The 21,275-nt window shown below is 53.1% G+C and overlaps 1 protein-coding gene across 1 annotated transcript; it reads right to left on the reverse strand.

Annotated features, from left to right (window-relative positions):
* Positions 1-2,494: 2,494 nt before the first annotated feature.
* On the reverse strand, positions 2,495-19,683 carry adamts4 (ADAM metallopeptidase with thrombospondin type 1 motif 4). Its single transcript, XM_033042614.1, has 8 exons — positions 19,072-19,683; positions 16,019-16,157; positions 13,558-13,725; positions 8,484-8,758; positions 8,214-8,400; positions 7,278-7,441; positions 5,508-5,683; positions 2,495-3,686 (listed from the first exon to the last, which is right to left on the reverse strand). The coding sequence occupies exons 1-8, from the start codon at positions 19,666-19,668 to the stop codon at positions 2,771-2,773; spliced, it is 2,622 nt and encodes an 873-aa protein (XP_032898505.1). The 5' UTR covers positions 19,669-19,683; the 3' UTR covers positions 2,495-2,770.
* Positions 19,684-21,275: the final 1,592 nt, after the last annotated feature.

The raw sequence follows: 21,275 nt of genomic DNA on the forward strand, positions 1-21,275 counted from the left end.
CCCCGCGGGTGGGAGTGGGTTTGAGGGGGAGGGGGGAGGGGGGTGGGGGGAGGGGGGAGGGGGGAGGGCGGGGGTCGAGGACAGCAGGCAGTCTGAATCCGAGGAACTCACTGTAGACAGAGAGAGCGCGGGGAGAGGGCACAATAAACTTTGCAGAAAGAAAATCGTCTGGTTCTGCAGTTGGTCTGTTTAACTCCGTCCTCCATTCTCTCTCTCCCCCCCCCTCCTCTGTCCCTTCAATCGCACCCCAGCCCTCACACTCATCCCCCCTCTGGCCTTTTCTTTCGCCCCTTTACTCTCCCCCCCCCCCCTCCCCGCCCATTTTCTCCCTCCCCCTGCCCATTTTCTCCCTCCTCCTGCCCCTCTTATCCACCCACTGCCCGGGCTGCCCGTTGTAGGTGGTGCATGTCCTAGCAGTGGACCAGAGGGCAGGGGTCACTTGTGCCTGCTGTCCACCCATCGCCTTTCCTCTCTCCTGTAGTCTGTCGCTGGTCTGTCACTATACCCCTGTGCTAGCCAAAAGCCCACCCAGTCTGCTACCATTCCCTTCTGCTCCTCCGCCCCCCCCCCCCCCCCCCCCCCATCTGCCTGGAGCCGTGGGTGCTGTCAGCTGAGGAGCACACAGGAAAATCACACTGTCCCTCCGGCCCACCCCATCCCTCGCCAATACCAGGAGTGAGCTGCCCATGGACCTGTGGTCCAGAGTTTCCAGGATGCACTGCTATCTGAGATGGAGTTTACAACGGTTTCTGCCAGACACCCTCTCGTTATCAAACAACAATGAGCAAACCCAACTGTGCCCAGGTGATCACACCTCCTCGCTCACCACTGATAACGGTCTCCACGAAAGTGTGGGCACTGATAGCAAACTGTCCACACACACACACACTGCATCACGCTTGAGGCAGAGGGAGGATTGAAAGATCAGAAACACATACAGACACACGTGCATGAATACAAAGACACATAAACATACACACGAGGTTACAGTTATAGAAACTTACAAAATTCTTAAGGGGTTGGACAGGCTAGATACGGGAAGATTGTTCCCGATGTTGGGGAAGTCCAGAACAAGGGGTCACAGTTTAAGGATAAGGGGGAAGTATTTTAGGACCGAGATGAGAAAAATATTTTTCACACAGAGAGTGGTGAATCTGTGGAATTCTCTGCCACAGAAGGTAGTTGAGGCCAGTTCATTGGCTATATTTAAGATGGAGTTAGATGTGGCCCTTGTGGCTAAAGGGATCAGGGGGTATGGAGAGAAGGCAGGTAGAGGATACTGAGTTGGATGATCAGCCATGATCATATTGAATGGCGGTGCAGGGTCGAAGGGTCGAATGGCCTACTCCTGCACCTAATTTCTATGTTTATTCCTTGAAGTGCAGGATGATGAGGTATGATCTTATAAAGGTGTACAAAATAATGAGAGGAATATATAGGGAGAATACACTATCTTTTATCCAGAGTTGAGAAATGAAGAACCATCAGACCAGTTTAAGGTGAGGGGTGAAAGGTTTAATAGGAACCCGAGGGGTAATTTTTCATTTCACACAAGGGGTGAAGAGTGTTTGGAACGATTATTATCTGAATGGTGGCCGATTAGGAAAAGGGGAGATGCAATGAGACCTGGGTGTCATGGTATACCAGTCATTGAAAGTAGGCATGCAGGTGCAGCAGGCAGTGAAGAAAGCGAATGGTATGTTAGCATTCATAGCAAAAGGATTTGTGTATAGGAGCAGGGAGGTTCTACTGCAGTTGTACAGGGTCTTGGTGAGACCACACATGGAGTATTGCGTACAGTTTTGGTCTCCTAATCTGAGAAAAGACATTCTTGCCATAGAGGGAGTACAGAGAAGGTTCACCAGACTGATTCCTGGGATGTCAGGACTTTCATAGATTGAGGGGGGATCTTATAGAAACTTACAAAAATCTTAAGGGATTAGACAAGCTAGATGCAGGAAGATTGTTCCCGATGTTGGGGAAGTCCAGAACAAGGGGTCACAGTTTAAGGATAAGGGGGAAATCTTTTAGGACCGAGATGAGGAAAACATTTTTCACAGAGAGTGGTGAATCTCTGGAATTCTCTGCCACAGAAGGTAGTTGAGGCCAGTTCATTGGCTATATTTAAGAGGGAGTTAGATGTGGCCCTTGTGGCTAAGGGGATCAGGTGGTATGGAGAGAAGGCAGGTACAGGATACTGAGTTGGATGGTCAGCCATGATCATATTGAATGGCGGTGCAGGATCGATGGGCCGAATGGCCTACTCCTGTACCTATTTTCTATGTTTCTATGTTTCTATGTTACACACAGAGGAAGGCTCATAGAGGAACACACATACAGCCACATGTAAACACAGGCACACTTATATTGAAGCGCACATACACAGACACACATACGGGGACGAAGACACACATACACATCCAAACACACACACGATCGCACACATAGACAGATACACAGACGCACAAACATAAATACAAAACCACACACAGGGTGTGTTTCAAGCAGATTTATTGAATGTTAGAAATATCAAATTATGGAAATGTCAGCAGGTGGTATAAATAGATTCAGACAGACTAATTGTGAGCTATATCAGTCTATAATCACCGTGTCTGACCCGTGGCCTGGGAGTGGGGGATGGGACAGTGCAGAGGGAGCTTCATCTGTGACCAGGGAGTGTGAGATTGGACATAGAGGGAGCTTCACTCTGTGTCTGACGCGTGCCCTGAGAGTGCGTGAAGGAACGGTGCGGAGGGAGCCTCCCCTGTGTCTAACCCTTGCTTCTGGAGTGTGTGATGGGACGGTATGCAGCGAGCTTCACCTTGGGTCTAAGCCTCCCTTTCCCCTGGCAAGCCCCTCTCACACACAGCGCCATGGCGAGTGGCTGCTGCTCTGGGCTGCAACCCTGGGCTGGCCTCCCTGCTCCATCCACACAATGCACCCTCCTCGCCACCCAGCCCACCCCACAGGAACTTGAGCAGAGCTGCCAGGGTCCTGCCCGCCAGCAAACCAGGGCGTTGGCCAGGGCCCCGCCGGGGGTGGGGGCAGGAGGAAGTGGTGAGGTGTGCTCCGGGCTGGAACTAAGGCTGGGGAACCGACTCGGGACTGCAGTAGGGGCTAGAGTAGCGATTGGGGTGGGGACCGGTGTTGGTATAGGTGTGGGGTCTGGGCTGGAGAACCCAGCTTGGTCTTGACTGGGGACAGGGTTCGAGACCAGAGTGGGGTCCAGTGCAGGGGTTGGGGTTGGGAGTGGTATTGCTACAGGAGTGGGGCCTATGCCGGGCACGAGGGCAGGGTTGGGGCCGGGCACGACAGGGTCAGGTCCTGGCGCCCCCGTCTGGTTCGCCCTCTGCCTCTGCCGGTAGTAGGAGTAAGTGAGGCGGACCACCCCTCGGCCTCGGGGATTGTAGACCTGCAGGTTGAGGGCGTGGGTGAGAGGCCGGTGGGTCAGGGCCTCCAGCTTGTCGCGGCGGGGTCCCCAGCCCGTGTACTGGAGCGCCACTCCCCCCGCCTGGATCAGACTGGGGAAGACGGTGACCCTCCCCTCCCCATTCACCGCGTAGCTGCCGTCCTCCCGCCGCACGGCCAGGTAGGCAGAGAGCCGGGAATGCCCCCTCCGGAGCAATTGCTGTACCTTCAGTCTGGCCGCCCCCCGCGGTATCACCACCACCTCTGTGTAGTTCACCCTGTGGGGCAGATGGATATGTCAGGGGGCTGCACCCACTGCACTCCCATAACCCAGCCTAGACCCCACCACACTCCCACACCCCCATATCGTCAACCCCCACCGCCACATCCCCACCACACCCTAGACCCCACCACACTCCCACACCCCCACCTCATCAATCCCTACTGCGCTGCTTCACCCCCAGCCCCACCCTACCTCCGTATAGTCCCCCCTCTGGGACAGCTAGACGGGCAGAGGCTGCACCCGCTGCCCCCTCACCCTTAACCTTGCCCCCATCACACTCCCACACCCCCACCTCATCAATCCCTACTGCGCTGCTTCACCCCAGCCCCACCCTACCTCCGTATAGTCCCCCCTCTGGGACAGCTAGACGGGCAGAGGCTGCACCCGCTGCCCCCTCACCCTTAACCTTGCCCCCATCACACTCCCACACCCCCACCTCATCAATCCCTACTGCGCTGCTTCACCCCCAGCCCCACCCTACCTCCGTATAGTCCCCCCTCTGGGGCAGCTAGACGGCCAGAGGCTGCACCCGCTATACTCTTACATCTACACCCTCACCCCCAACCTTGCCCCATCACACTTCCACACGCCCATATCATCAACCCCCACCCCCACACACCCACCCCCACCCCGCACCCACACCGCCAGCCCCACCCCACCGTGTAGTTGCCCCTGTGGGTCAGATAGGCGGGTCAAGGGCTGGACCATCACACTCCCACACTCACACCCTCACTCCCCCACCCGCACCCTCTCATCCCCAATGCCCCCCCCCCCCCCCCCCACTACCACCCCTGTGGGGCAGATAGATCGGTCAGGGGCTGCAGCACTGCACAACCACACCCACCTTTACACCTCGCCAACCCACCGTCCTCCCAGATCCACCCCCACACACCCAACCCCCACCCCCACCTCAATGTTATTCACACTGTGAGGCAGATACAGAGATCAGGGGCTGCTCCCACTGCATTCCCACCTCCCCACCACCCCGCTCCCCCACCCTTACCCCACCTTGCCATAGTTCACCCTTTGGGGCAAACAGAGGGGTCGGGGGCTGCACCCACTGGCACAGCATCAGAGGGCAAGGGGTAGCTGATGAGGTGACGGGGCAGAGGGGCAATGGGGAGGGGGCGGGGGCCACAGTCATGTCTGTTACGGGTGGAAGGGAAGCCCGGTCATCGTGGAGGTCAGATCAAGGTTCAATGTCAGGGTTGGAGGTTTACAGTTGAATGGTCAAAGAACATGGAATGTCCTGTCCATGGGTTTAAGGGTCAAGAGTGAGTGGGGATATAGAGAGGGGTGTGAGGATCATAGTCATATTTTGCAGGGTCAAAGTATAGGAGAGTCACAGGTATGTAAGTAAGGGGTCAAGGTTTAGCAGGAGCTGGGGAAGCAAAGGCAGTCGAGGTCAAAGTGTGGAGTTTCCACCTATTCAGTAATTTAAGAAGCATGGGTCAGAGGTAGATGGGCAAGGGTCAGCAGTTGAGTGGTGGGTTTCTAAGGCTGAAGGGCAGGTCAATGGGGTGGGTTGGAAGTTTGAGAGGCGGTTTCAGGGGACACAGGAACCGTTTGGCGGCTGGCAAGCAGGGTTGTAAGTCGGGGCCAGAGTGTGCGAGTCAGGGGGTCGGTTCAGGAGGTTGAAGATTACAGTTTGTTCAAGGGGCACAATTGGTAGATCAGGGGCACGGAAAAGAGGTCAAGGCCAGGGTTCAGAGGGAGGGGGGCGGCACGGATTCAGAGATCAGGGACAGGGTTGGGCAGAGTTTGAAGGTCATGGTCAGGGTTTGGCGGATGAGGGAGGCTGGCTGCTTTCACTCACGCTTTGCCGCGGAAGTGGTCGATCACCCTCTCGCAGTCGGTGTCCGAGCCCCCACACACACCGCATCTGCTGTAGCGCTGCCTGGAGCCGATCACCCCGTCACAGCCCGTCCTCACACACTGGCTCCTCACGCACACCGCGTCACTGTGCGGGTAGCAGCGCGTACCGTCCCTCACCTGTGGGGGGGGGGGGGGGTGCATTGAGCCCGTGTTGACTTTACATTGATCATGCATCGACGTCATTGACTCAATATGGATCAGCATTGACGCCACACTGCCCTGTGTTGACACCACATTGACCCCATGTTGACACCACATTGACCCCACATTGATTGCACATTGACCTTGCCATGACCCTGCATTTGGTTTTGGTTTATTACTGTCATGTATACCAGGATTCAGTGAACAGATTTGTTTCCACGCTTCCCAGTCAAAGCCTACGATACATGAGTGTAATCAAACTGTGCACATGTACAACAGGTAACACAAGGAGAAAAATACCAGAGTGTAGAATATAGTGTGACAGCGTTAGAGTGTTACAGTTAGGGAGGAAGTGCAGATTTATAAAAGTGCAAGGTCTGCAATGAGGGAGGTTGGAAGATCGGCACTGCGCCCTGGTTTAGGGGAAGACCATTCAGTAACGTGATAACAGCGGGGAAGAAGCTGTTTCAGAATCTGGTGGTACGAGCTTTCACGCTTTTTGTATCCTCCGTTCTGCATTAAAGGTGAGAGGAAGGGACGGCAAAAGTGTAAAATGTCCTTATTTATGTTGCCTGCGTGAAATATAAATCGAGTTAATTGTGGGGTGGATGGAAGAGTTTGGAGTTTGTTTGAGATTGATTTGGGCTACATTCACAACTCTCTGTAATGTCTTATGGGCTTGGACTGAACTACTTTCAAAACCAAGTTATGATCCATCCTAATAAGATGCTTTCAACGGCACATCGGTGGATGATAGAATCATTGGAGACCTGCCAAATTTTCTCAAACGTTAGAGGAAGTATTGGTGCGCTTTCTTGGCCATGGCTTCAATGTGATTGACCCTAAGTTGACCCTGCATTGATGCCACATTGAAGCAATGTTGACCTCGTGTTGACCCCGTGTTGGTCCGCATGGGTTTAGATTTATTACTGTCATGTGTAGCGAGGTACAATGAAAAGCTTTGTTTTGCTAGCAATCAAATCATGTAATACTATAGATAAATATAATTAAGCCAAGGTATAATGAGTGGAGCAAATGTGAAGATACAGAATGAAGGATGTACACTAGTTCCCAGCATTGGCGTGCATTAGCTCCATACACAAAGTCCAATGTCTTCGATGGGGTAGAGGTGAATCAGAGAGGACACTAGCTTAGGGAAGGACAGTTGCGAATCCTGATAACAGAGGGGAAGAAGGTGTTCGTGGGTCTGTACCTACCACAGGGAGAGGAATGACTGGAGTAGGATGCCTTTCATTATGTTGGCTGCTTTCCGAAAGCAGTGTAAAGTGTAGACGGAACCAATTGTGGAAACTCAGTTCTGTGTGATGGACGAGGCTACATCCACAACTCTTGTGCTATATCTTGCGGTCTTGGGCGAAGCTGTTCCCAAACCAAGCTGTGATGTAACCCAACAGTATGCATTGAGCCTGTGTTGACCTATTCAAGGGCAGGTGGGCTTTGGGGTGAATCCCTCCTGTGAGCGGCCAGCCTTGCGGGGAACAGGGGGTGGAGGAGCAGACAGGCAGTGTGGGGGCGAGGTGAGTTGGGTAGGGAAGGGAGACGGACCAACCTTGACGGAGAAGACTGTGACCAGGTCGGTGCCCTTCAGCAGGCAGTTGAGTTTGCAGAGGTCTGGCCAGCGGATGCCATGGTAGTACGGTTCCCACTCCTGCAGCGTCCCGTCCGGAGATGAGCCGTTCCTCGCCTCGCACTGCTCCTGCCGGAAACTCCCTCCTGTCGGCACACCACGGACTTCCCGTCAGATACATCCCAGCCTCAGAGTGTAGGGACCACCAGAGTACATGGAGGGGGCAGAGGACTGGGTCCAGGACGGGCAGATGCAATTTGATCCACATAGTTCAATGGAGTGGTCAGACAGTGAGGTGCAACAAAGCAAGTGAAGCGGATGCACGCATTACCACGCATTTTCTCCGGGAAGTGGGAAGTGGATGGGCGGTTGCAGTTTAAGGCCATCTTTCAGACTCTCAGGCAGATCACAAAGCTCAGTGCCCCAGCATCAATCCTGACCTCGGCTGGTGGAGTTTGCACCTCCTGCCAGTGACCACGTGGGATTCCCTTGGGTGCTCCAGTTTCCTCCCACATCCCAAAAATGTGTGGGTCGATGGGGTAATTGGCTGCTGTGAAATGCCCTAATATGTGGATGAGGGGGACGGGGGTGAGGAGGGGAACCTGGGGGGAGGGGGGGGGGAGGAGGGGGGGGGGATGTGGGTCCATTGGGAGAATAAAAATACGATTCATGTGGCATAGGTGTACATCGGTGATTGGTGTGCGCTTGGGCTCAGTGGGCTGAAGGGCACGTTCTATGACTCGATGACCATGGTTTAATGCAGATCTGGAAAAAAGGCTAGTATGAGGAAGTTGCAGCAGAGTAATGGGAACGTTTAGTATCTGAGGATCAGAGGAGAAACGGGCAGTGAGAGACGGGCAGTGGCGGGGTGGGACAAGCTAAGTGGGCTGGCTGCTGCTTGTGACCATGTGAACTTACCGTTGTCGTCCGGGCACGACTCCAGGTTGCACGATTGGAACCTCTCCCACGTCCCCAGGCAGAAGTGGCCGAAGTTGGTGGGAGTGGGATTGTTACAGCGGCGCCGAGAGTACTGGACCCCACCGCCACATGAACGAGAGCAGGATCTCCACGGACCCCAGGAACTCCAGCTCCCGTTTACCGGAGTCTGGAAAAAAAAGCAACAGTCACCAGGGGTCAGACACAGGGTGATTGAGGCTCCCTCTGCGCTGCCCTTGGCTGGGTACGTACCAGTTGTTTCCAGTTGGCGGTACACTTGCCGCGGAGGCAGACGGCTGTTCCCCCGCACGGGGTCCCGTCGGCGGCGGGCAGCTGCTTGCTGACGTGCTGCCACTCACCCTGGTGCCGAGCCAAGCACCACAGCACCGGGCACGGGTCCAGGCCCGGTCGCGCCCGGAACCCCGGGCCATAGGAGAACCGGCACTGGATATCCCGGTCATAGGTCGTGCCGGCAAGAGGGACGGATTCAGCCAAAGAGACGGACGGTTCGTTCAAGAGGCAGTCACCTGTGCGGGGGAGAGGGGAAACCATGAGCTGGGGGTCCGATAGGTGAGCGGGAGGTGGGAGAGAGTGTTGGGGAAAATGGTGAGAGGAGGAGGAGGGCAGGGAAGAGAAATTTCCATTTCACTCCTCTCCGTTGTTTTCTATTGCTTCATCTCAGGAGTGAACACGAACATTATCCCTACACCTCATGATTCTATATGCCTCCATAAGGTCACCCCTCCATCTCCTTCACGCCAGACAAAACACTCAGCCTGTCCAGCCTTTCCTTCTAACATACCCATCATGAGAGGATCACATCCTCGTGGATCTTTCCTGCACTGTTCCAGCTTAATGACATCCTTCCCATAACAATATGACCATAAGTGTGGGCTCGCCAACACCTTGTACAGCTGTAACATAACTGCTGTCTGTTCCCTGACCGTTAAAGGCAAGCATGTCAAACCCCTTCTCCACCCCGTGTATCCAGTGCCCTCTCTTTCAGGAAATAAGTATCCGTACCCTGAGATATCTGTCTCTTCAACAGTCTCATAGACCTTGCCATTTACAGTGTGACTCGCCCTTGTTTAACTTACCAACATGGAGAATGACTTCTCTGAGTTCAATTCCACCTGCCATTCCTTGGCCACATCCCTAGTTCATCTAAATCCTGTTGTGATCTTACACAGCCTTCCGCACAATCCACCACACCACCAGTTTTGGTGTCATCCTCAAACTTACAACCCATGTTAACAATATTGCCATCCACATTGTTAATGTAAATGACAGACAACAGGAAACCAGCACCGATGTCTGTGGAACTCCACTGGAGGTCGATCACCAATCTAAATGCCAACTCACCACTACCACTCTCTGACATCTTCCATCAGCTAATTTCCTGTCCAATTGGCAAGTGTGGAATGCTGGATTTTGGTCAGTCTCTACCTACACAGGACACTGAGGAAATGTGGCATGATTTTTACAAACTTCTGCACACACATCTCAACCCAAAACGTCACCCATCCCTTCTCTCCAGAGATGCTGCCCGTCCTGCTGAGTTACTCCAAGTTTTTGTGCCTACCTTCGGTTTAAACCAGAATCTACAGTTCCTACTTACACATAGATAGCGCACTGTCGGGTTGCATTGCAACTTGGTTTGGGAACCATTGCAAGTTGGTTTCTGCCCAACACCGCAAGAAATTGCAGAGTTGTAGATATAGTTTAGTTTAGTTTATAGATACAGCACAGAAACAGGCCCATTGGTCAACCGGGACCATGCCAATCAGCAATCCCCGTAGACTAGCACTATCCTAAACACACCAGGGACAATTCACATTTTTTTCTACAGCCAAATTAACCTACAAAATTGTACGTCTTTGGAATGTGGGAAGAAACCGGAGTGCCCGGAGAAATCACATGCGGGGAGAATATCCAAACTCTGAACAGACAGCACCCACAGGTAGGATCATACCTGGGCCTCACTGCGCCACTGTGCCACCCGCTCAGTCAATAGCAAAGACCAGACTCCCCACCATTGACTCATTCTTCACTTCATGCTGTCTTGGGAAAGCAGCCAACATAATCAAAGACCTTAGGTACACAAAAATGCTGGCGAAACTCAGCGGGTGCAGCAGCATCTATGGAGCGAAGGAAATAGGCAACGTTTTAGGCCGAAACCCAAGGGTTTCGGCCCGAAACGTTGCCTATTTCCTTCGCTCCATAGATGCTGCTGCACCCGCTGAGTTTCGCCAGCATTTTTGTGTACCTTCGATTTTCCAGCATCTGCAGTTCCTTCTTAATCAAAGACCTTCCCCACTCCCAACGGGCAGGAGATACAGAAGCTTGACAGAACGCACACCACAGACAGCTTCTTCCTCTCTGTTATCTATCTTCTGAACAGTCCTTCCACAAGCTAGGGTAAAGTACCCATTCTCCAGCCTCTCTAATTGCAGATTTTGGACTTTATATTGTGCACACTGTATCTTTCTTTTCGCTCAACCTATTGCATAGAACATAGAGCACCACAGGAGCAGGCCCTTCCATCCACAATGTTGGTATCAAACATGATACCAAGATCAAATCTTACATGTCTGCACACAATCCACATCAATCCATTCCCTGCATATCCATATGTCTAGCCAACAGTCTCATAAATGCCACTATCATATCTGCCTCAACCACCGCCCTAAGCAGCAGGTTCCAGGCACTCACCACCCACTGTGCAAAAAACCTGTCCCACACATCTCCTTTAAATTTTATTTCACTCATGCCTTAAAGCTATTTGACTTTTCTATCCTGGAAAAAAAGGTTCTGACTGTCTACCCTATTTTTGCCTGTCATTGGGATAAATAGTCTGGCTTTGTCTGTGGCAGGTCATGGCTTGATTGAGATTTTGATGAAATTACAGAGGAGATTGATGAAGGTAGGGCAGTGGATGCTGTGGATATTAGCAAGGCACTTGATAAAGTCCTTCGTGGTAGGTCGATCCAGAAGTTTAAGATGCATGGGACTCACAGTGATGTGGTAGTTTGGCTTCAGAACTGGCTTAGCCATGGAGGACGGTGGGTGGCAGTGGAAGGGAGTTGTCGCGGCTGGAGATTTGTGACCAGTGCAGTTCCGCAGGGTTAGGCTTGTTGGCCTGTAGATCCCAGGCTCTTTCATTCAGCCATTCTGGAAAAGAGGCACATTAGCCAGCCTCAAGTCTTCTGGTACCTCGCCCATGGTTATCGTTGACTCAGATATCTCCGCCAGGGGCCATGCAATTTTCTCCCTAGCTTCCAAAATGACTTCCTCTAATACATCTGTTTAAGAAGGAACTGCAGATGCTGGAAAATCGAAGGTAGACAAAATTGCTGGAGAAACTCAGCGGGTGAGGCAGCATCTATGGAGCGAAGGGAATAGGCGACGTTTTGGGTCGAGACCCTTCTTCCTAGAATACATCTGCTCAGGTCCCAAGTAGGGGGCACCTCCCTCTGTTATTGTAACTACCTTAATGTATTTAAGATCTCCAGCACCTCCTCCTCTGCAATGTGGACTCTCTTCAAGACTTCACTATTACCTTTCCCGATTTCCCCAGCATCCATGTCTTTCTCCACATTAAATACCAACAACCAATAGTAATTTATCACCTTGCACATCTCCTGTGGCTCCACACATAGGTTTAGGTTTAGGATTAAGTGTACCGAGATACAGGTGAAACACTTTGTTTTGCCTGCTATCCCATCAGATCAGATAATACCATCATTAAACACAATCAATTCGAGATCAAGTACAATATATAGAGCGATGGTGGAATGGTGGAAGGTGTAGAGTGTAGCATTGTAGCACATCAGTTCGACAGATGTCCGTAATGGAGTAGAGGTGAATCAGACAGTACCCTAGCTTATGGAAGGATGGCTCAGAAGCCTGATAACAGAGAGAACAAATTGTTCCTGAGTCTGATGGTCCACGTTTGAAGCTTCTATATCTTCTGCCCAACGGGATGAAGGAGAAGAAGGAAATGTCAAGGTGGGGCAAGTCTTTGATTCTGTTGGCTGCTTTTCCAGGGCAGCGTGAAGTGTAGATGGAATCAGTGGTGAAGAGTCTGGTCTGTGTGATGGACTGGGCTACATCTACAACACTGCAATTCTTAACCGGCCTCTGATTTTTAACAATCCTTATTCTCCCCTGAATCACTCTTTTGCTTTCAATATGCTTGTAGAATCTCTCTAGATTCTTCTTTAACTTATCTGCAACAGGAAAAATAGATTTACAGAGACAAGAAACATAGGTCTTTGTAGGATGCCGTACATCTGCCATTACATTATGCCCTGGATCACATTGTCAGGAAGAACCCCTATGTCAGGATGCTATTGACTACACTATTGACTTCAACACTACGATCAGGTCCATACCGACCTTGACCTTGAAGTTGTAGAGAGTGGTGAACATGGCCCTTGCTTCTATCCAGTCTACCTTCATGATACATTGCATAAAGAAGGCTGTGAGTATCGTCTGCTGTGTACTGTTTACTCTGTTAGCTTCATGTGAACAAGGAATTTCATTGCTCACTCATGTAAAGGACAATAAACTAATCTAATCTATTTTACGACCTTGTTTTTCCTCCTCATTTGCATCTAGTGTACTCCAACATACCTTCGACTTCTCGCTTGACTTCAGCTGCCAAGGCATGACTAATGCCTCCTTTTTAGTGACCAGGGCCTGAATATTCTTCACAAACCAGAGCTCCCTAATCCTGCCATCCTTGCATTTGAGCATCGAGTCTAATATGAACCTCACCGCCCCTTCACCGGTGTATGGCACCTTCACCGCCCCTCCCACAGCGCGGCGCTCCCTCACCGCCCCTCCCACAGCGCGGCGCTCCCTCACCGCCCCTCCCACAGCGTGGCACTCATTCCCCCCCCCCCCCCACAGTGCGGCACTCCCTCACCCCCCCCCCCCCCCCACAGTGCGGCACTCCCTCACCCCCCCCCCCACAGTGCGGCACTCCCTCACCCCCCCCCCCCACAGTGCGGCACTCCCTCACCCCCCCCCCCCACAGCGCGGCGCTCCCTCACCGCCCCTCCCACAGCGCGGCGCTCCCTCACCCCCCCCCCCCACAGTGCGGCACTCCCTCACCGCCCCTCCCACAGCGTGGCACTCACTCACCCCCCCCCCCACATCGCGGCGCTCCCTCACCCCCCCCCCCACAGTGCGGCACTCCCTCACCCCCCCCCCCACAGTGCGGCACTCCCTCACCGCCCCTCCCACAGCGTGGCACTCACTCACCCCCCCCCCCCCCCAGAGCGCGGCGCTCCCTCACCGCCCCACCTGCACGAAGTCTCACCCCTGCCACTTGCAAAGAATCCGAGGGATAAGCGAAAGCTGCAGAGGGACCAGGGCGCAGTCATGTTGACTCTGGACAACATGGGAGACATCATCTGGTGACCCCAGGAGTCCTCCCCCATCTGCACACAAATCTCCGAGTTGTCGTGTGGCATACCGATGAGATGTCCTGCGAATAGGGAGAGAACAGCGACAAAATCAGACACAGAGTGAAGCTCCCTCGACACTGCCCCAGTAGACTTCAAGGTCAGACACTAATAGGCGCTCTGTGAGTCACTGAAATAAAATCAGAAGGGTTAGTTGTCAGGGAGCATTAAAAAGTGATGAGACTTTGGAAGGTTTTGGTGGACTGTGGGAATGGCTCATATGGTCAGGAGTCTGCATGAGGGTCAACCAAGAGTTGGGAAATCTGAATCGGATGGCTTGTGGGAGAGGTGCTCGACTTGGAGTATGGCCTGGGGTACAAACTCCAGTGGCGATTGTACAAGAGAGGGAAGTGGCACTGAGGGACTTGCAGCTTGAGAGGCCCTGTGGTTTATACGTGAGGTCATGGGTCCAGACACGGCATGATTTGCACCACGCTTCACTCTTCTACTCTCTGGAAAAATGGTGATGTCTGCTGGTAGCTTGTGGAGCCCCACTGCCACAGGTCTGGACAGGGTTAGTGCCTTAACCTGGTCCTTTTACAAGGCTGTTCTCGTCGGATCCATCCAACGAGGACGTGAGGGGTCATAGGGAAGGGCCTGCCAACCGTCGGCCCAGATGTTTCCCACATCTCAATGCTCTCCTGACATTGGGGGAGCTGACTGATGCCCAGCACCACTCAGGAGGGGCACGTCCCCTTGGATGGTGGGGCCAACAGGGCTTGTGGGCAGCAGGACGACAACTACCCCATGAGAGGGGCAGAGGGGCATCTCCCCGCTGAACATGCTCTCCCTCAGGACCTTTATGTAGTTGCCCCCAAGGACATCCCAGAAGTTTTTTGTTATCTGTGTTTTTTAATGAGTAGTGCCCAGTGTCTCGCCTCAGCACGAAGTACACATTCTTCCTTATGCCTGGCCAATGGCAAATTGTCAGGCTCCGTGCTGGTCCAAGTGATCCACCCTGACCAGTCCTACACCATCCTGGCTGGTCCACCCAGGACAACATCCAACTGCTCCACGACCCACCTTTCCTACAAGTTGTTCGTTCAGACTAACTGAAACGTAGCCCTTGATCAGGAGAAAGTGTTAGACAGGATGGATCATGACTAAACTTTCAGGACTCTGCAAGTGTTTGGACTAAGGCCGCATTTCGTAGCCCAAGTCCGGCTTTTGTAAGCTGCTGCAGAGAATCTCGTAAACGTCAACGGATCCTTGCTGGGGCCTCTTCTCTATGGAAGGAGAATGCGCCAAGGATGTCCCATATCTGGTCAGTTGTGAGCCTTGTAAAAACTAGGTTGGCCAAGTATTTACTGTGAGCAATTAAAGATCCCCAAATTTGATCACTTACCGCCAACGTGCTCCTCCTCAGAGGGAGGGGGGTGCTGGAGCTATGAGAGTGGCCCTGTCACGATGGGTGTCAGAGATGCTCGTGAGCGTGGAGTGATTCGGACCGGGCTTAACCCGGCTCCACTGGAATTGTTCACTAGACCCAAGGCCCGGGATCTTTCCCGGGAGGCGGTCCCACACATGAGCCGTCTCTCCGAGATAGCCAACGCGCCGTGATGCAGGGAAACGCTTGCTGTACGGGCTGCTCCTGCACACTCTACACTTCCTCACCCTCGTCTCCCGTCCGGACACGCCTTGGTGGGCTGTTCCACTGTCCGACCGCGGGGAGGGTCCCCAGTGGAGGTCTCTCTGTGTGTGTGGGAGTCCTCTCCCTTTATATCGGGGACCCGGGGTGTTGTACACAGCCGTGCAATGTAATAGATCTGTACATCGGATCACGGACACGCCAGCCGCCTGTCACTGTGTGTACGTGGAGTGTGAGAGGTTGCAGTCCCGGTGGGAGTATTACACGAGGCTGCTCCTCTGATTTGGCTGTATTTCAGCCCCACGCTCCTACCCTTTGGTTACCCAATACGGAGGGGGTGGGTCAGTGATGGTTTGGGGGGTGGTGTCTCCCTGTCGGTTTGCTCCTGGGCCTGGCCAAGGTGGCCATTGTTGGGTCCTGGTGATGGGCAGTGAGGTCTCTACCCAAGTCGACTGCCTGCCCTTCTTCCGGGCTTACTTCTGTGCCCGCGTGTCCCTGGAGAGGGAACACACGGTGTTCACGGGGACTCCATGAAATTTGATCACCGCAGGGTCTCGAATGTATCGTGGAGTTAAATATATTGTAATTTGATGCCTGTTGTTTACAAACTGCACAAACAGCAGTATTGATAAATGTAATACCATGATAATTGTGCAAACATATTGTGACTATGCAAAAAACTCCCCTGTAAAGGCAAAAAAAGAACTTAAAATCAGGCAGGTGATTACCAATTTCATGAGCGACGGTGAAGGCACTCTGAAGGCCGATGTCCTGGACCACGGCACAGTTCTGACCACCGTCCACCTCACACACCGTCCCAATGTGGCCAAGCCCCAGCGACTCGCAGAAGTTTTCCTGACAGAGGTTCTGACGGGTCAATGGCACCGAGGTGTTAATGCTGTTAGAGATTGTACAGACTGTGTACAATGAGAGTGTGCAGAGAAAGAGAGTGCATAGACAGTGTATGGTCAGTTTACAGAGAGAGTGTACAGGGACAATGTACAGAGAGTCAGTGTACTTAGAGAGATAGTACAGCCAGTGTAGAGATACACAGAGACCATGTGCAGAGTATACAGAGATTTTATAGAGTGTGCAGAGAGAGTGTACAGAGAGCGTGTACAGTCAGCAGGGCCGGATTTAGATGAAGAGAGGCCCTAAGCTATTTCACTTGTGAGCCCCCCCCCCCCTCCCAATCCCCCACCCCCACAACTACAAGACCATGACTACCCGACAGTGACAGTGTGACACTTTTAGATCCTACTGTATGGTGTCATTAAACAGTTGGTTTCAAAATACATATTGGATTCACCTGCCTTACCTGGATCGCCGTTTGAAGCTGGAGTGTTGGGCCTGTGGCAGGGATGGGGGTTGGGGCCGGAGGAAGGCAGGTAAGTGGACTGAGGCCGAGGCGATGTCTGGTGGAGGGGTGGTGGGTGGTCAGGGGGGAGGGGGGTATGAGGACTGTAGTGTGGGTGGGGAAGAGCTGGGGTCACATGGTTTGAGGGGAATGGGGAAGACCCAGTGGAACAGCCGGTTGGGGGGGGGGGGGGGGGGGGGTTGGGGGGGCCTAGCACTAAGACCCAGCGCAGTCAAACCCAGGGGAGTGGGAGTCTGCAGCGTGGAAACTTCAGGCCCGGTGCTGAGTCCAGGCTGCAGGTAAGGCGACTGCTGCGGGCTGCTGGAGGGCGGTGGAGTGGCCAGGGTCATCGGGCAAAGAGTAAGAGGTCCCGGTGGGCGGATGGTCAGTGAGGCAGCGAGGTGAGTAGGCCCCCCTAGATCTCGAGGCCCTAAACTTAAACTTGTCTAGCTTATACGTAAATCCGGCCCTGACAGTCAGTATACAGAGACAGTGTACAGAGAGTGAATAGAGATTATGTAGAGGGTGTACAGAGACTGTGTAGAGTGTGGAAAGAGAGTGTACAGAGAGTGTAAGGAGAGAGTTTAGAGATAGAGATATGGCGCGGAAACAGGCCCTTCGGCCCACCGAGTCCGCCGCCGACCAGCGATCCCTGCACATTATTACTACCCTACACACACTAGGGACAATTTTTACATTTATACCAAGCCAATTAACCTACAAACCTGTACGTCTTTGGAGTGTGGGAGGAAAGCGAAGATCTCGGAGAAAACCCACGCGGCCACGGGGAGAACGTACAAACTCCAAACAGACAGCACCCGCAGTCAGGATCGAACTCGGGTCTTTGGTGCTGAAAGCGCTGTAAGGCAGCAACTCTACCGCAGTCAGTGTCCAGGGGCAGTGTACGGAGAGCGTGTATAGACAGTCAGTGTACAGAGTCAGTGTACAGATATCCCCCCTGAGAGCGAGGGACTCTGTGACATCGATCAGTGTACAGAGATGAATGTAATACCATGATAAAATAATTATGACTGCAAGAAACTCCCTTGTAAAGGCTAAAAAAGGATTGTAAAACATGCATGAGTGATTACCAAATTCATGAGCGATGGGGAAGGCGCTCTGAAGGCGAATGTCCTGGACCATGGTGCAGTGTAGACAGATTATGTTGGAACATTTGTACCTATTTTTATGAGTTGTTGTCACAGTGTTTGTGTGTGTGGTCACTGAAGCAGTATTGTGGTCTTGAGCGGATTTGTGAGAGGCAACTCAGAAAGCTTTGGTTCTGTCTGACCACATTGTGTTTGTCAGCAGTTCCAGAGCCTCCTTGATTTTTTATTGCTGCTTTAAGGTCCTTTGCAAAGGAATGTGGCAGAACCCAATAAACAAGGGCTGCCAAAAATAAGAGACGAGAGAGGGAGGGAGGGGTGGCGAGAGGGGGAGAGAAGGGTGGAGAAAGGGAGGGAGGGGTGGAGGGAGAGGGAAGGAGGGGTGGAGGGAGAGGAAGGGAGTGGTGAAGGGAGAGGGAAGGAGGGGAGGTGAGAGATATAGGGTGAGAGTGAGGGAGAGTGAGAGGGAGGGGGGGAAGCGAGAGAGAGGCAAAGAGAGAGAATTGAGAGATTAAAGAGGGAAAGGAGAGAGAAAGAGTGGGAGAAAGTGTTGGGAGAGAGAGAGAGTGTGTAAGAGAGAACAGAGGAAGGGAGAGATTGGGAGAAGGGGGATCGAGAGAGAGAAGGAGGGAGAGACTGAGAGAGTGTGTGTTCGACCCCATGTGAGTGTGACTCTGACAAGTGACTCTGAGCTGGGCGGCCTTGCTGTGACAGTGAATCCTGTGAATGTGAGCACGGTGTCACACCATTGATTGTGAGTCCTGTCTGTCTGATCCAGGTAAGTGTGAGCACAGCAAGAGTGGTGAGCATGAGTGATCCTGGCAGCTGTAAGCAATGTGGGTGTGGGTCCAGTGAGTGTGCCCCAGTGATGTGACTGTGGTGAGTGTGACCACAGATTATGACAAGGTGAGTGCGAAGCTAAGTACAGAGGATTGAGAGTGGCGAGTGTACGCTGGCAGATGTGACTGAGTGTGCCCCTGCAGGTGTGATTTTGTGAGTGTTGGCAGTGTGATCCGGCAGGTGTATGCAGCCAGTCTGACACAGTGTAAGCATTGATGTGCAGGGACAGCAAATGTGTCCCAGTCAGCCCGAGTTAGCGAGTTACCCAAGATGTGTGCCCCAGTGAGTGTGCCCCAGTGAGTGTGCCCCAGTGAGTGTGCCATGGTGAGTGTGCCCCAGTGAGTGTGCCATGGTGAGTGTGTCCCAGTGAGTGTGCCCCAGTTAGTGTGCCCAGTGAGAGTGCCCCAGTGAGTGTGCCCCAGTGAGTGTGCCCCAGTGAGTGTGCCCCAGTGAGTGTGCCCTGGTGGGTGTGCCCTACCTCTCGTGTCAGCAGCAGGGCAGCATCGTACGGTGCCTCTCCCCAGTCTCCCATTTCCCGCCGTTCCCGCTGCCAGCGGCAGAAGGCGTGCAGAGTTCGCCTGGCGTCGGGATCGACCCGCGGACCCATGGCCTGGTCCCACACCACCTCCAGCCGGCTGACCACCAGCCTCACTGCGCTGCCCAGCGACGGGTGCCGGTACAGCCGATCCGCCGCTCCCAGCAGCGCCAGCACGTAGGGGCGCACCTCCCCACCCAGGGCGTGCGCCAGACCCACGTCCACCACCACCAGCAGCTCCACCCGCCGCAGCCGGGACGTGCCCACCACCATCCCCTGCTGCCCTCGTGCCCCCAGCTGCCTCCTTGCCCCCAACACCAGCAAGCACCACAGTCCCAGCGACCGTCCCAACATCATCCCCAAAACCCTCGCCTCCCCACTGCAGGGGTGGGCAGGGGTGTCGAGGGTGAAGAGGGCAGGGTAGGGCTGTGCGGCGTGGCGTGGCGGGGCCTGGCACGGTGCTGGAACCCTGGTCCGTAATCGGAGGCTGCTTACAAGACGTCCCGAGCCCAAGATCAAGTTCCAGATGACACGTCCCATCCACGAGGTAGGCGGGAGCGAGGAGTGCAGCCAGAAACTCTCAAAGTTGGCAGCCTGTCCCTCTCAGTGTTAACCCTCTCCCCATCCACATCCCGGGCAGACCGTTCCCCATACGAGTGAATTAACCCTCTCCCCACCTACACCCGGGGCCACCCGCTCCCTCTCAATGTAAATTCTCTCCCCATCCACACCCAGCAACCCATTCCCCGTTGAAGAGGGCGAACCCCCTTCTCCCCACACACATCCCAGGCAGATTACTGCCTCTTCACAGGGGATTCATCCTCTCAATCACCATTCACTATGTAAAGACACCGGGCAGCACGTTCCCTGCCAGAGAGGATTAACCAGCTGAAAATTAAGGACATCAAGCAGCCCGCTCCCTGTCAGAGGAGATTAACCCTCTCACCTCCATCCACATCCCCGGCTCCCGTTACCCATCAGTTAAACTCTCTCCCTCTCCACACTGCAGGCCGACCGTTCCACATCAGTGAGATTAACCCTCTCAACCCATCTCCTCACCCCCTTTCACAGGGGTTTAACCCTCTCACTCAGAGGAGATTAACCTCTCATTCGCCACTCGCAAGGTAAGCATGTTCCCTGCCAGAGGGGATTAACGTTCTCACCCCCTCTCTCCACCCACACTCAGACATTAGTTCCCAGTCAGAGGGGATTACCCCGCTCACATTGTAAGGACGTTGCAGAGCCAGTTCTGTGAAGTACACATTAGTCGCTGAACGACAGTGGGAATAATTAATTCAATATGTACCTCCGCTTGCAGATCTGTGTGCCAGATGCTGTCTCCAAAGTTGAGTCGGCCTTGGCACACACTCCCTGCGCTATCTGTTACCCGACTGAAATTCTTGAAATAATTATCTTGATCATAATGTTTTGAACAGACGAATGCCACATGTACAAAAGTTATATTGAATTCACACGGACAGTAACATGATTGGAAACAGAGTTCCCTCTCACACACACACTGACATCCTGATTCTTGGTTTCCTGCTCCTCCAGGATTATTCCAAATGGAATTTAAACTGGAGGTGGCGGATCGCTAATAAAAGAATGTTCCTCACACCAGGCCTCACACAAACGGACATCGCGACTGAAGGAGCATTGACACTGGCAAATGCAGGTGCTGCTTTACAAGAAAAGAGACAAGGTGCTGGAGGAAATTAGTGACTCAGGTAGCATTTTCGGAGAACGTGGATAGGTGATGTTTTTCTTCACGACTCTTCTTCAGAATGGAAGGTTCCCACACACCTGGACTCACACTGAAATTACCACTTCTTCTTGCGTATGGCGTGCACAGCCTAAAGTTGTAGGACAATTGTTCTATTTGATCTTACTTGATTGTGCACGTCAGGTTGATTGCATTCGTCGGTTGTGAAGGTTGCAATCTTCCACCCCAAATGACCACTGTGCCCTGCCTATGGGAAACGGGGTGCCTGTATATGGATGGGAGAGGTGGGTGAGGGTTAATGTTCCTGGGATGATTCATTTGTTTGTGTGTGTCTCTCTCTCTCTGGTTACTCTGCCACGTTTTGGAAGGAGTTTAATCATTTTTTTCCTTAGTTCTGTTTTCTGATCTCCTCTTACAATGCTGA

This window comes from Amblyraja radiata, chromosome 24, assembly GCF_010909765.2.
Source record: "Amblyraja radiata isolate CabotCenter1 chromosome 24, sAmbRad1.1.pri, whole genome shotgun sequence".
Lineage (NCBI taxonomy): Eukaryota > Metazoa > Chordata > Chondrichthyes > Rajiformes > Rajidae > Amblyraja > Amblyraja radiata.

Coding starts and splice junctions, on each gene's coding strand:
- adamts4 (XM_033042614.1), bottom strand. CDS start 19,668: ATGGGACGTGTCATCTGGAACTTGATCTTGGGCTCGGGACGTCTTGTA. Junction 5,684..7,277: donor TCACAGTCTTCTCCGTCAAG/GTTGGTCCGTCT, acceptor CCCCCCCCACAG/GTGAGGGACGGTACGCGCTG. Junction 3,687..5,507: donor GACCACTTCCGCGGCAAAGC/GTGAGTGAAAGC, acceptor TCTGCCCCACAG/GGTGAACTACACAGAGGTGG.